The sequence below is a fragment of the Phyllobates terribilis genome, unplaced genomic scaffold, assembly GCF_046119375.1.
Source record: "Phyllobates terribilis strain yellow unplaced genomic scaffold, ASM4611937v1 Scaffold_1__5_contigs__length_1240528914, whole genome shotgun sequence".
NCBI classification, from domain to species: Eukaryota; Metazoa; Chordata; class Amphibia; order Anura; family Dendrobatidae; genus Phyllobates; species Phyllobates terribilis.
In genome coordinates, this window is record NW_027362761.1 from 321,913,631 (window position 1) to 321,929,595 (window position 15,965).

Genomic DNA, 15,965 nt, shown 5'->3' on the forward strand with positions numbered 1-15,965 from the left:
GAAGCGTTCTTCACTTGCATTTCCGCACGATGTGCCCACGATGCGTTTTTTAAGCGTTTCGGCAGCGGCAAAAACGCTTAAAAAACGCATGGTAGAAGGCCTGCCATGGTCCCCAATGATAATCCGCATCTGCTGTGCACATGCTGCGGAAATTTCCGCTGCGGATTATTATTGCAGAAAAAAACGCAGCATTACCAATTATTTTGCGGAAGTGCTGCGTTTTCGCCGCCATTGACTTGCATTAGAACGCATGGATTCCGCTTCACTAGATAAGGACATGCGTAATACAAGCGTTCAACGTGCGGATGGTACCCAGGTCTAGAGGAGAGGAGACTCTCCTCCGGACCCGGGTACCATAGAAACTGTGAAAAAAAAGAATAAAATAAAAAATAAAGATTATATTTACCTTCTGGCGGCCCCCGGTCTCCTTGTCTGTGCTTGCCGGCAGCTAGCGATGGACTGAAGGACCTGTGCTGACGTCATAGTCATGTGACAGGTCACGCAGCGCTGACGTCGGCAGGTCCTTCAGTGTACCGCTGCCGGCAGCCTGGACGGACGGAAACAAGACAGAGGGGGCCAACAGAGGTTAAGTATATATTTATTTTTTACCATTCTTTCGGTCACAGTATATAAATCCATGCCTTTTGCATGGATTTATATAGTGTGACCAAGTTGACAAGCACTTTCCAAGTGATGCTAAAATCGCTTGGAAAGCGCTTGTCAACCCGCATGCGGAAATGCAAGTGAAGAACGCTTCACATCCTCTTGTCCCTGGCAGGAAAACGCATGTACAATCCGCATGTACAATCCACATGCGTTTTTTCTGCCAGGGAGATGCAGAAACGCTCAAGAAAAAATCCTGAGCATTTCTGCATCGTGGGCACATAGCCTTAATGCGCTTTTGCGGTTCAGCCTCAGCCATTTAAGTCTATGGGGATCCATCAAAAATAGATGAAAAACGTAAGACATCCATTAGTAAGTGTCAATGAAAAAAAAAGCAGAGCGTCTACCTCATCTATTTTTAAAGACAATAGAGAAAATAACGGATGTAACACATGGGAGGAAAGTCGCCTGTTTTTGATGGATGTAGAAATAGAAACAAATGAGTAAATGTAGAATTAGAGGACCTGTTACCAGATCAAAAGTAGACAGTTATCCGCTGCTCCCCTGGATATTCCTTTTTTTTATTTTAAATCCACCATGTGATTAAAGAGATATGGACTTTATTATTTAGTGCTAATTTTTATGGTCTCAAGCTAGCTTTGCTCACAGGGTTATTATGCAGAACAGCCAAAAGACACATTGATAGTAAATACTGTGAGCAATGCCTCCTTGTAAACAGCAGAAAAATAAGCAATAACTAAAAAGGTCCATATCTCTGGAACAGTATAGTGGATTAAAACCAAAAAAAAAAGAAAAAAAATACTCAAGGGAGCAACAAGAATAGATTATGAACAAACCTGTCCAATTTTGACTAGGTGACAGGGCCTCTTTAATTAGATAGAGAAAACACATTAGGGAGACGAATAGGAATTTATTTTGTCACAAGGGAGTCAAGTAGTCCTGAGGGTAGAGCTCAGATAGAGACTTCCATGTAATTACCAAGGATGGTACATACATCTAAAGCTTGGGTTACAAGCATTAAAGTTATGTGTAGTGCTTTTAGGCTCCTTGCACACAAGTGTATTTATTGTTTAAAGGTGGTGAAGACAGGCAAATAGGCAGCGCAAAAATAAAATCCCCCAAAACAAAAATACTTACATCACTGAGACAGTCGTGAGAGCTGCTGCGCTGAAAACTCATGGTTTCTTTGATATTACCGTCGTCATTGCTTCTACCGTTTCGGTTCTTGGACGCCTTGACCTGAAAAAAAAAAGTACATTTAGAAAAAAAGCTTACAAAACAGCATAAGAACATGTCTGCTAGAGCTACAACTAGACTGTTTATGTGGGTATGTGCCCATGATGCAGAAATGAAACAGAAAATTTCTGCAGCGTTTCTGCATGTTCTTGGCAGTCAAAAACGCTTGCGGATTTTACACGCGTTTTTTAAGCGTTTTTACATGCGGATTTGACTTGCGTTTTTCAAATGCATTGGGACCTCAAATCCGCATGCGGAAACGCACAAATAATGGACATGCTGCGGATTTTTCCGCAAGGAAAATCCGCTGTGGAAAATTCCGCAGCATGGGCACAGAACATGCAGATTTTCATTGGGGATCATGGGGCATGGATTACCAAGAGTTTTGCAAGCGTTCCGCGTCAAAAACGCTTGAAAAACGCATAGTGGGCACACAGCCTTACTTACAGAAAATAGTGAAAAAAGCCTAAATTCAACCCATATAGTTTATTTTTAATAAATATATTGGGCCTGATTCATCTAAATGTTTTTGACAGAATTCTGGCTTAAAGGAAACGTTTGCAACGTTTTAAGGAGATTTAAAGGGAACTTGTCATATTTAAAAAACAAACAAAAAAAAAACAACACAATTAACCTGCAGACATGGGGAAAATCTGCAGGTTAATACGGCTTTGAAGCCGCCCGGCGCCCACACAGAGCCACACCAATGAACCTTATTCCTCCCAGCAGCCTTGGGCTTTCAGTCATAGAGGTAGGTGGGCCAGCGCGGCTCACTATGCACTGAGTGGTGACTGAAGCCGGCTCACTTATCCCTATAACTGAAAACCCGAGGATGTGGAGGAATAAAGTTCATTGGCGGGGCTTTCAGTGCATGCACTGGGCAGCTTGAGAACGTTATTAACCTGCACATTAATTGCTTTTTTTTCTACATGACAGATGTTTAGAAGGTGAATTCTGCGCCATATTTTCATTTTTATGCTCCTCCACCTACATTTTCTCTGCTTTTTGTTCTTCAGTTGTTGTTTATATGTGTGCACTTGAATAAAAAAAAATGTTTGAAAAACGTCTATTATAATTATTGTTATTTTCTGTAGAAAAATAAGAAAAGCAGAAAAAAAAACAATCAAAAGCATTACTGTTGGATCTCACAATAATAATACATTACAAAAAATATAATTATTAATAAATAACCACAAATGAAACTCTAAAAATAAACGAAAACAAGCAAGGAGTCAAAATGACTCATTTCAGTAGTTCTAGGCGGGGTCACGAGTCCAGTAGTCCTAGTGTTAAAACACCTTAAAACTTTGCAAAATTATTGTGCAACTCAAAGTTTTTTTGCATCTTTACACCAGACCCGGCCAGTTCCACTAACTTTTATAAGATATGACGGAGCTAGGATGGGACAGGACATGACCAAGCAAGACTGCCTAATTCATGCAATTTAGACAACTAAAGTTGGTGTAAATTTCACCAAAAATGTAGCTCCTGGCTGAGTAACATTTTTGGCTGTGGTGCACGCATTTTTCATCCTATTAAATATACCAAATGTCTGTAATTCCCAGAAGTCAATAAAAGTAGGGCTCTTGTATTTAGTGCCTGTAAAAAAAATGTACCGTATTTTTCGGACTATAAGACGCATTTTTTAACAAGACCACCTTCCCGATCACAGAGAGCGCTGCGGTCTCTCTTCCTGTCTGACGCTGATCTATGTGATCGGTACAGGGCAGGAGAGGAAGCTGCCGGGAATGAACGGAGGTTGTAGAGGCCAAGCAGCTGCAGGACCTTCTGTACCAGTGATTCCAGAACCTTTCAGGTACTTCAGCTAATCAATTGGAAGGTCCTGCTAATGCTCTGCTGCTGCAGCCTCCGTACAGGTCCAGATCAGGAACTGCAGGATGTGGCAATGTATAGTATGTGCATGTAGCAGAACTCTGTATGTCTATGTGCATGTAACAGAGCTGTGTATTTCTATGTGTATGTCTATATAGACATGGAACAGAGCTGTGTATGTCTATAGGCATGTAGCAGAGCTCTGTATGTGTATGTGATTGAATCAGAGCTGTGTATGTCTATATGCATGTAGCAGAGCTGTGTATGTCTAATGGCATGTAGCATGGCTTTGTGTGTCTATGTGGGCAAGTAGCAGAGCTGTGTGTATGGGCATGTAGCAGAGCTGTGCATGTCTATATGGGCATGTAGCAGAGCTGTGCATGTATATTTGTACATTCAGCAGTGCTGTGTATGTATATTTGTACATTCAGCAGTGCTGTGTATGTATGTACATACGCATATGTAGCAGAGCTGTGTGTCTATATATGCACATGTAGCAGAGCTGTGTGCATCCTATAGTCCAAAAAATATGATACCAGTGATTTAAGCCATAGGAGTTTGTGCAGTTTATGATGATTGTAATTATCATTACTTTACAGTTCAGAATAATTGCTGACAATATCATCATATCAGTATTCTCAGCTACAGACGTCTGTACCTTATACCTTTATGTTTCATTGTGGCTTACCATTGCGTACATAAAAAAAATAATGGCTGTCCAGTCAGATTTGCAACCATATTCTATACTTGTAGAGATAACTTGATTCATGAGATCAGAAACCTTCTGTATTCATCCTCGATCTAGTGCAGTTAGTCCGAGCACACGCGGGATTTGGAGCACTTCAAATTACACATGAACAAAGGTTTGAGCTTATCTAGTTATCAGTTTTATTAATTCCTCTGTTCTTTTCCAAATGAGATTAAGAAATCACCAGTTATGGCACAACAGTGGGACGGTTTTATAAGGGAACCTGTCAGATTTAATGATGCTGTGCAAAGGAAATCAAATTAGAGGACTGGCTGACGTTATTAACCTGCCGGAATGAATATCAATTCTTAGATGTACCATGGCTTCTAGGTCCCTATTTGTTATTGGGAATTAAGAAGCGCTGCCAGTGGCTGTGACAGATCATCTTCATTTACACCTGCCGCTTACGACTAGGGTTGACACCTGCCTAAATTCATCAGCAAATACCCTAATAATACAAGTCCGTCAGCAGCTTACACAAGTATTAATTACCACAAATCAACAAATAACACATCTTTTTGTCAACTGTTAGCACCACAGATGCTGTGCACCAGAGTGAAGAACGGTAGCAAAGCGATAAAATCTACACCTTTCAATGTTAGAGCGCTCTCGTGAAAAATAATTGAGTCACAAAAACACACCACGATCACTGTATGTAATGCAAACATATGAAGGCCGTATACTACACTGAAGTTATAGTGGTATTTTGTCTTAAATCATTTTTTGTTAACCAATGACTAAATTCTTATATTGGTAACCTTTGCATCGACCAAGAAGCAACAGTCTGAAGGAAACACGGCAACACAGCATGGTTCAAAGTAGAATGAGGGGTCAGACAAGACAGCATTTCTCTTCAATTTACATGCAGAAGCTATTTTCAGAAATGCTGGACTTGCCAATAAAGAAGAAATCAAAATTGCTAGAGAAATCATCAACAATCTTAAGTACACAGATGATACAACATTGATAGCAACAAGCGTAGATGGAATGAAGGAATTACTACAAAGTGTCAAGATGGAAAGTTCTAACGTGGGACTGCTACTCAATACAAAGAAGACACAGATATTGACTACTGCCAGGTACGACCAGGACACATTTTAGATGGATGGCGATTAACTAGAAGTTGTAAAGAACTTCAACCTATTCAAATCAATGATCACTCAAGATGCAGCAACACCACCACTAGTCAATAGGAGAATAGGTATGGGCAAATCAACAATGAAGTCACAGGACAAGGTCTTCAAACCGAAAAACATCCCACTGGTGACGAAGACACGGCTTGTACAGTTTGGTCTTCTCTGTGGTAATATGCGGATGCGAAACAATGACGATAAAGAAACAAAACAGGAGAAGAATTTGAAATGTGGTGCTGGAGAAGGATGTTATCAATACCATGGATGGCAAGAAGAACAACAAATCAATTTTGGAACAAATCAAGCCAGACATATCACTCGAAGCAAGGGTTACCAAACTACGACTTGCCTACTTTGGACACATCATACGAAGACAGCAATCACTGGAGATGGACATCATGGTCGGATGAATAGAAGGTACAAGGCGAAAAGGAAGACCAGCAACCCAATAGCTTGATTCCATCAAGATAATGGCAGAGAAGAGCCTGCTGGCCCTATCCGTGCTTGCACAAGATCAAGCCTGGATAGGGCTTGTTTATCCATCATGTCGCCATGGCTCGAGATCAAGCCAAAAGCAGTTAAAAAAAAAAAAATCTAAAAAAGGGATTGCCTGTGCTACAATTCAACTTTTCCGCCAAAGGAACAGTAAAAAGGCCAATATGCACATTCAATTATGGTATGACCTGTCAACAATATAAGACACATAACAGTCTTTCTTGAAGCAATGTACTGTAGAGCTTCTCTTATAGACTCAGTGATACAAATGATAAATGGCAGCGCTCTAAATCTATATTGGTCAATTAGACTAAGTATTAAACCCCACATGACTTACATCTACTGTTAGGAAGGCCATTAAAGGGGATATCAGGGACTTTAAAAAAAAAAAAAAAAAAAAAAAAAGTGCCTTAGCACTAACAGGCATGTGGTTGCTAACAGCTGCAACTGCCTGCTTGTTGTACCTGGCGCCAGTCATTGACCACTCAACAGAGCAGCAGTTTCTCTGAAGAGAATTTGGAAAAAAGTAATCAAATCACTGAAAACAGAAAAGGAACAGCAGGTAGCCATGGACAGCAAGACAAATCCCCAAAAATTCATCAACTCCATCCTGATCAGGCAATTTCCCATTTTGGTGATTTTGATTTTTCCTTCTCTTCTTACAACAGCCATAACTTTTTTATTTTTAAGTCAACATGGCTGTATGAGGGCTTGTTTTTTTGCAGGATGAGTTCTCCTATTAACCCTGGGTCAAGCACATCTCTGGCACTCCCGAGTTCAGGCACAGTGCACCTGACAGGTACAGGTTAGAAAACAGCCTATAATATCTAATTATCTAAATTTCTGGGCTCTAAAAGTAATCAGTGACCTTCATAGGGATGTATTAAAAGAGACTACACAAAATCAGATGGAAAAAAAAAATTTAATAACCATAAACGTAATAAAACAAAAAGTACCCAAATTTCACAACTACCACTAAATAGCCTCCAGTTTTCAGGACATAACTGTTACTAAACATTAAAATTAGGAAAAAAACATTAATTGCAAGCCACTTAGATGCTACTGGAGTCAAGTTCACAAAGATTCAGATATTAAAAGTTTAGCAGAAGAAATACTATATCAGAGATTATTATTACATGTTTGGGTGCAATGTTCCTGAGAGGCCATTTCTAAGAAAACCCTCTTGTTTGTAAGAAAACCCTATTTATTTCTATGAAATATCCATACACTTTGCATTATTCGTTCATAAAACGAGCAAAATAAACAAATGTGATGAAAAAAAAGTGAAGAAGCTTAACGCGGAATGAGCCTGAGTGGCCACGGAGGTCACACTTGCTCTCCGCAAGGATGGCAGTAAAACTGAGTGGTGGGGTTTATTTATTAATTATAAAGAAGACAGGATTAACATTGGTGTTTCCATTTTTCCAGATAACAGTGAACTATGTAGTATAGTACAGTCAATGGAAGCTGCTCACAAGTTATAGACTGACTTAGACAAACTGAGTGTTTGGACATTCACTTGACAGAGTAAGGTTCAATGTGGAGAAATATAAAGTTCTGCACAAGGGCATTAATAATATGCGTGCACCATATGTTGCAGGGGCGTAAAACTAGGAGAGTCACTTGCAGAGACGCATCTGGATATACAGTTATATGAAAAAGTTTGGGCACCCCTATTAATCTTAAGCTTAATGTTTTATACAAATTTGTGTTTTTGCAACAGCTATTTCAGTTTGATATATGTAATAACTGTTGGAAACAGTAATGTTTCTGCCTTGAAATGAGGTTTATTGTACTAACAGAAAATGTGCAATCTGCATTCAAACAAAAATTGACAGGTGCATAAGTATGGGCACCCTTATCATTTTCTTGTTTTAAATACTCCTACCTACTTTTTACTGACTTACTAAAGCACTTTTTTTGGTTTTGTAACCTCATTGAGCTTTGAACTTCATAGCCAGGTGTATGCAATCATGAGAGAAGCTACTTAAAGTGGCCACTTGCAAGTTGTTCTCCTGTTTGAATCTCCTCTGAAGAGTGGCATCATGGGCTCCTCAAAACAACTGTCAAATGATCTGAAAACAAAGATTATTCAACATAGTTGTTCAGGGGAAGGATACAAAAAGCTGTCTCAGAGATTTAACCTGTCAGTTTCCACTGTGAGGAATATTGTAAGGAAATGGAAGAACACAAGGACAGTTCTTGTTAAGGCCAGAAGTGGCAGGCCAAGAAAAACATCAGAAAGGCAGAGAAGAAGAATGGTGAGATCAGTCAAGGACATTCCTCAGACCACCTCCAGAGAGCTGCAGCATCAACTTGCTGCAAATGGTGTCACTGTGCATCGGTCAACTATACAACGCACTTTGCACAAGGAGAAGCTGTATGGGAGAGTGATGCGAAAGAAGCCATTTCTGCAAGCACGCCACAAACAGAGTCGGCTGAGGTATGCAAAAGCACATTTGGAGAAGCCAATTTCTTTTTGGAAGAAGGTCCTGTGGACTGATGAAACCAAGATTGAGTTGTTTGGTCATACAAAAAGGCGTTATGCATGGCGGCAAAAAATCACAGCATTCCAAGAAAAACACTTGCTACCCACAGTAAAATTTGGTGGAGGTTCCATCATGCTTTGGGGCTGTGTGGCCAATGCCGGCACCGGGAATCTTGTTAAAGTTGAGGGACGCATGGATTCCACTCAGTATCAGCAGATTCTTGACAATAATGTTCAAGAATCAGTGACAAAGTTGAAGTTACGCAGGGGATGGATCTTTCAGCAAGACAATGATCCAAAACACCGCTCCAAATCTACTCAGGCATTCATGCAGAGGAACAATTACAATGTTCTGGAATGGCCATCCCAGTCCCCAGACCTGAATATCATTGAACATCTGTGGGATCATTTGAAGAGGGCTGTCCATGCTCGGCGACCATCAAACTTAACTGAACTGGAATTGTTTTGTAAAGAGGAATGGTCAAAAATACCTTCATCCAGGATCCAGGAACTCATTAAAAGCTACAGGAAGCGACTAGAGGCTGTTATTTTTGCAAAAGGAGGATCTACTAAATATTAATGTCACTTTTCTGGTGAGGTGCCCATACTTATGCACCTGTCAAATTTTGTTTGAATGCAGATTGCACATTTTCTGTTAGTACAATAAACCTCATTTCAAGGCAGAAACATTACTGTGCCCAACAGTTATTACATATATCAAACTGAAATAGCTGTTGCAAAAACACCAATTTTTATAAAACAATAAGCTTAAGATTAATAGGGGTGCCCAAACTTTTTCATATAACTGTACTTGTAGGTCACAGATTACATTATAGTATGCATTGTCAATCGGCTTCTGAGGCCAACAAGATATTATCATGCATTAAAAGAGGTATGAACTCCCAGGATAGGGATGTAATACTATATCACTTTACAAAGCATTAGTGCAACCTCATATGGAATATGTAGTTCAATTCTAGGCACCAGTTTACAGAAAGAATGCTTTGGAGGTAGAAAATGTACAAAGAGGAGCCGAAAAACTGATAAGAGGCATGGAAGGTTGTGTATGGTACCCGGTGTGATACCCGGTAACCCCCACTGATCAGCTGTTCCGATGCAGGTGGATTTGATCAGTTGCGGAGCTACATAGCTCTATCAACTGTATGGTGGTCACAGCTGGGTAATGTGCATCCGACCCTATATATATGTATAGGGGTGGATCTGGAGTAAGCCTCTGCAGCCAGTATGCAATTGATGGGTGTTGCACCCACTTTGATCTGAAATTGATGACCTAGCCTAAAGATAGTCCATCAATATAAAAGTACTGGACAAGCCCTTTAAATTAATTTAGTCTTGAGAAGAGACGTCTAAGGTTGGACATGATTAATATGTACAAATATACAAACGGCCCATACAAAAAGAATGGTGAAAGGCAATTTCATGTAAAACCCCTCAAAAGACAAGGGGGAACTACCTGCTTCTGCAGAAAAAAAAAAAATCTCTGAAGGAGACAAGGCTTCTCTATCATAAGAAAAACAATCTGTGGAATAGTTTAGAGACTGTCAAAGCGGTATCACAGTTAATGGTTCAAAAGGGATTAGCTGCTTATTTAGAAGAAAATAAATAATTATGGAGTAAAGTTCTTTTTTGAATGTTTAGTCCAGTGGATCAACAAATGGTATCAGGAGGGAAAGATTAGCCCTTTTGCTGCAGATTGGATCATGCATTATGGTTGTATATATACCACAACCCTCGGTTGAACTTGATGGACTTGTGTCTTCTTTCGACCATGTCTACTATGTAACTTCACTTTCCTAGCCTCTACAGTAGACCGAGTAACAGGCAAGGCAGCAGCCAGTTATTTGACAGTCTGAAGCTGTCTATACACTCTAGATAGCCATCAGCTGAGCTGAACAGCCATTTATCCTTATTCCCCTATAAATGTGTACAGTTGAGAACACATGCACACATGGAAAATTAATAGGTAGAGGAAGATAATCAGCTGCTTGACACTTTATACAAGAACAAAAGGATAGGGCATGTTCAAATCCAAAAAGCCCCAGACGTGCCCACATTGAAGTACTGTGTGTTACCACCTTTACTAAGGTCTTACAATTACTGCATCAATGCGGCGTGAATACAATTCATGGAAGAAAGTGGTAGCATACGTACCCTATAGGGAATATAGATTATACACTATCTGTACATATATCTCAACTACCATTATAAGAACCATATCAGGGCCAAATCGTCCGTAGCAACAACAATCCAAACCAGAAAAAACGACAATTAAGAGGCCACTAGTATTTAAACAAGGAAATCCAAATTTTATTAGACAATCTTAACAGGTAAAAAAGGGAATAAAGTGCAGAGTGCAGATGGTTAGAAACCATAAAGGTTGCACCACGTACCAGCCAACATATAATTATATGTATATAACAAATTTGGGCAAGTCTACCAGGTAAACGGACAAATAGAGAGTTAGAATAAATCAATAGATACTATATAAATAAATGTACCAGAAAGTGTAATACCCGCAGGACCCTGTACATATGCCTGAATAGTTGAAAAGAAGTCATCTAACTCAAGACTGCCTCTAATATAAAAGTATATAGCACACACACACATATAGGAGTGGTCACCGAGTAACCCAAGGGTCACCATAACCCTGTATTATACATACCAGGGAATCCGAAAAGAGGCAGATACAAGGGCATATGTAGAATGGAGGCTGCACACGTGGAGCTACCGCCAAGACGCGCGTTTTGGTTTCCCTTCGTCAAGAGGCAAAGCGGTGTGGCATGGAGGCGATCAGCCTGTGGCACTGCTGAGGTGTTATGGAAGCCCAGGTTGCTTTGATAGCAGCCTTCAGCTCGTCTGCATTGTTCGGTCTGGAGTCTCTCATCTTCCTCTTAACAATACCCCATAGATTCTTTATGGGGTTAAGGTCAGGCGAGTTTGCTGGCCAATGAAGCATAGTGATAGGCTGCGTGCCCACGTAGCGTTTTTCAAGCGTTTATGCTGCGGAATTTCCGCAGCGTAAACGCTTGTGAAACACTAGGTAATCCGCACCCCATGGTCCCCAAGGGGATTTCGCATGTTCTATGCACATGCTGCGGATTTTTCCGCAGCGTTTATGCTGCGTGCAAAAATCCGCAGCATGTTCATTAATTTTGTGGAAGCGCAGCGGAATGGCCGCCATTGACTTGCATTGAGACGCATAGAATCCGCATCTGTACATTTGTACAAGCAGATTTTATGCGTCTCTATGTGCGGATGGTACCCAGTTCTGGAGGAGAGGAGACTCTCATCCAGACCTGGGTACCATTGTACCTGTAAAAAAAGAATAAAATAAAAAATAAAGTTTATACTCACCTTTCCGAAGGCTCTCTCTGCATGCCGGCAGCGCTGAAGGACCTTCGGTGACGTCACAGTCATGTGACCGCAGGCCCTTCACCGCTCTTTCTCGCGATATGCCGGCAGCCAGGAACCAGCCAGGAAGCAGCGCTGCAGCACACGCCGGGGCATCGGGGGTGAGTATAGCTTTATTTTTTTATTTTTACGGTCACACTATATAAATCCATGCCGTTTGCATGGATTTATATAGTGTGACCTAGTTGTCAATCACTTTCCAAGTGATGCTATCGCCTGGAAAGCGCTTGTCAATCTGCATGCGGAAACGCATGTGGATACGCATGTGAATCCGCATGTATTCTGCAGGAAAAACGCATGCACAATCTGCATGCGTTTTTTCTGCCAGGGAGATGCAGAAATGCTGCAGAAATTTTCTGCTTCATTTCTGCATCGTGGGCACATAGCCATACTGTTGTTTTTAAACCAGGTATTGGTACTTTGGGCAGTGTGGACAGGTGCTAAGTCCTGCTGGAGAATGCAATTTTCATCTCCAAAAAGCTTGTCGGCAGAGGAAAGCATGCAGTGCTCTAAAATTTCCTGGTAGACGGCTGCGCTGACTTTGCTCTTGATAAAACACAGTGGACCTACACCAGCAGATGACATGGCTCCCCAAACCATCACTGATTGTGGAAACTTCACACTAGACCTCAAGCAGCTTGGATTGTGGCCTCTCCACTCCTCCTCCAGACTCTGGGACCTTGATTTCAAAATTAAATGCAAAATTTACTTTGCATTTACTTAGTGTCAATGACTGCCTTCAGGACACCTGTCAAGTCAGCAGTCTTCCCCATGATTGTGGAGCCTACTGAAACAGACTAAGGGACCTTTACAATCGTTTCAGAAGCCTTTGCAGGTGTTTTTTGTTAATTATTCTAATTTACTGAGATAATGACATTTGTGTTTTCATTGGCTGTAAACCATAATCATAAACATTAACAGAAATAAACACTTGAAACAGATCACGCTGTTTGTAATGACTGTATATAATGAGTTTCACTTTTGTATTGAAGAACTGAAATAAATTAACTTTTTGGTGATATTCTAATTTAGTGAGATTCACCTGTATATTGAAGAATTTCTCTTCTTTGCTGCTTTGATTGCAATATGGAATAAGGGAGAGACAATGGGGATAAAGAAAAGATTTCTTGTATTTTTTTTTTTTTTTACATTTAGTGTTATCGTAGGATGGCATTCAAGATGACCATATTTACTAAAAAGTCAGTAGTAAAACTGGAGATAGAAGATTTAACAATGTTCCAAAGTCTGAGGCAATATGATGACTGGTGGTGAAAATGTTAATTTTTATGCTAAATATAATGCAAGTGTTGCTGGAAAAAAATAAATAAGAGACAGGGTGTTAATTGGGTGAGAGCTTTCGCCTCACTGCACTTTTACAATACCTTAAAGTGCTTGAAGCATTCAAATGCCACAGGAAAACAGTGTCTGATAAGCATCACTTTTCAGATCACAGACAGCCGGCCTCGGTTCATTATTAATAAATACACTTCCATTTATCAAAAGCTCCCTTTGAGCGCAACAGGGAGCCTGGGGCAAAAGGAGACAAATTCTTTTCTTAAGTTGTTCTGAAAGGTGGCGGGCGAAGGGACCCTCACCCCCATTAACCCAGCAGAGTTTGCTTGCCCCCACTGGGGGGAGGAGGAGATGCTTTCACAGCGGTAAACTCGCACTGATCTTGTGCCATCTCAATATATTTGTTCATTATCTTGCGCACACACAGAAGCATTTGGAAATGTACTCGGGGCACAGGCCAAATTGAATCATCTGCCTTCATTTTCCGCACGAAGCGCGGCTACAGCTGCTGCAAAGAGGCTGAACGTTTATTTATTTATCTAGACGGCTGGTTTTGCTCTCTCTTAAAGGTGCAAACTGCTAATAGATTTGAACCCTTTTCTATGCTGCCCAATCAAATATACCATATATTTTCTATAGTCCTCGTTATGGATAAGGTGAATAGAAATCCAGTATCACTGCATAACTGTAAGTATCATCACCAGTTTGGAGATAACCACATTAGAGTAGAGTCAACAGGAAGACCAAAGTCCTCGCTGTGTGCTTTCCTCATTAACAAAGTGACACTAAACAAGCAAGTAACATTCACTGCCCCTATGTAGACAGCCGGTCTCCAGCCCACACCAGCGACATCAGGATGGCACAAGGAAAATGGCACAATTTACTGATAGATCAGGGAACATGATCGCTTCTGTGGTCTCAAGCCCCGGGATTTTCAGCCTTAGGAAATAACAGAAATGCAACATCAACCCTAATTATAAACATCTTTGTGTGTCCACAATGGTAAAAATATGCTCAGGAACATGGCGATCATTTTATGGCAAAGTATGACAAATTAGAATTATGTCCTACAACAGTTTTTCTTTGCATGAATAATCAGCCATCCTCCTCTCACCAACCAGGAGGAGGTTTGAGGGGTCTGGTTGGGACCCTATAAAATCTGTCAATAAGAGACACCCAGGGACAATCTAAAATGTTGTAAGTAACCTATAAAAAGGGCCTCTTAGTAAATGGGAATATATACGCATTATGAAGTAACAGAATAACTCCAATGTTCAAATACACTTAATCTTTATTGAGAAATACATATAAAATAGAAATATTAAAAACAGTTAAAAGAAGTCAGACTGCAGAAATAAAAGGTAAGTATAAATTCTTTTGTGTTAGTCCCAAGAAATGTTTAAATGTATTTCTCAATAAAGACTGATTGTATTTGAAAATGGGAGTTGGCTTTCTAAAGTTTTATAAGTTTGTTCTTTCCTCTAAACGAACCCACAACCTCGAAGAAGAAAAGTATAGCCAGGCTGTGTAAGGGCCTATTCAGACATTAGTGATTTTTCTCGTATGTAAAAAATGGTCTGAGCTTCATCAGCGGCACTTTGTACCATCATTTTTCTTGCATTAAAAAAAAAAAAAGAAGGATGGAGGCATCCGAGTTCTATCCGAAATTTTCACGAACTCAGTCTTAAATTGGTGAGACTGATCCGAGAGTCAGACCACAATCAGGCATGCGTACGAGATTTTTTTCTGCCACTTAGTCTGCAAAAATACATGGACATGTGAGCAGGCCCACAGATTATAACAGGTAATAGAAAAACATGGGTTAAACTAGAATGTGAAAAATGTATATTTCTGAATGAGCCCCTACCGTTAAATGCCAGAGTGCTAAGAGGTTGGGGGCACTAAGCTCATTTTAGGGCATTGTGATAGGTGAGTAAGAAGCAAAGTAACCCTTTACAGTCACATCTACCCACTGGACTGGGCTTACAATAACAAAGATCCAACAAAAAAGCTATAAGGCTATGTGCCCACGATGCAGAAATGCTCAGGATTTTTCCTGAGCGTTTCTGCATCTCCCTGGCAGAAAAAAACGCATGCGGTTTGTACATGCGGATTGTACATGCGTTTTCCTGCCAGGTACATGTGGATGTGAAGCGTTCACTTGCATTTCCGCATGCTTGTGTCAAGCGCTTTCCAAGCGATTTTAGCATCACTTGGAAAGTGCTTGTCAACTTGGTCACACTATATAAATCTATGCAACCGGCATGGATTTATATAGTGTGACCGTAAGAACGGTAAAAAATAAAAAAACAAAATATATACTTACCCTCTGATGGCCCCAGGAGTCTTGTTTCCCTGAGTCCTGGCTGCCGGCAGCGGTACACTGAAGGACTATGACTATGACGTCAGCGCAGGTCCTTCAGTCCATCGCGATCTGCCGGCATGAAAGGACGAGTTCAGCGGGGGCCGCCAGAGTGTAAATATAATCTTTATTTTTTACTTTATTCTTTTTTTCCACAGTTTCTATGGTACCCGGGTCCGGAGGAGAGTCTCCTCTCCTCTAGACCCGGGTACCATCTGCACATTGGAAAGCGTGTATTCCGCATTTCCTTATCTAGTGAAGCGGAATCCATGCGTTCCAATGCAAGTCAATGGCGGCGAAAACGCAGCGCTTCCGCAAAAC

General features: G+C 40.6%; 1 protein-coding gene across 14 annotated transcripts in view; it reads right to left on the minus strand.

The window, feature by feature from the left end:
• Positions 1-15,965, minus strand: part of FBRSL1 (fibrosin like 1) — a 596,278-nt gene that overhangs the window by 282,535 nt on the left and 297,778 nt on the right. For all 14 annotated transcript variants that reach the window (XM_073675957.1, XM_073675948.1, XM_073675979.1 and 11 more), the window contains one exon: positions 1,762-1,863. In XM_073675957.1, coding sequence (XP_073532058.1) covers positions 1,762-1,863 — 102 coding nt within the window. The remainder of the gene's footprint in view (positions 1-1,761; positions 1,864-15,965) is intronic.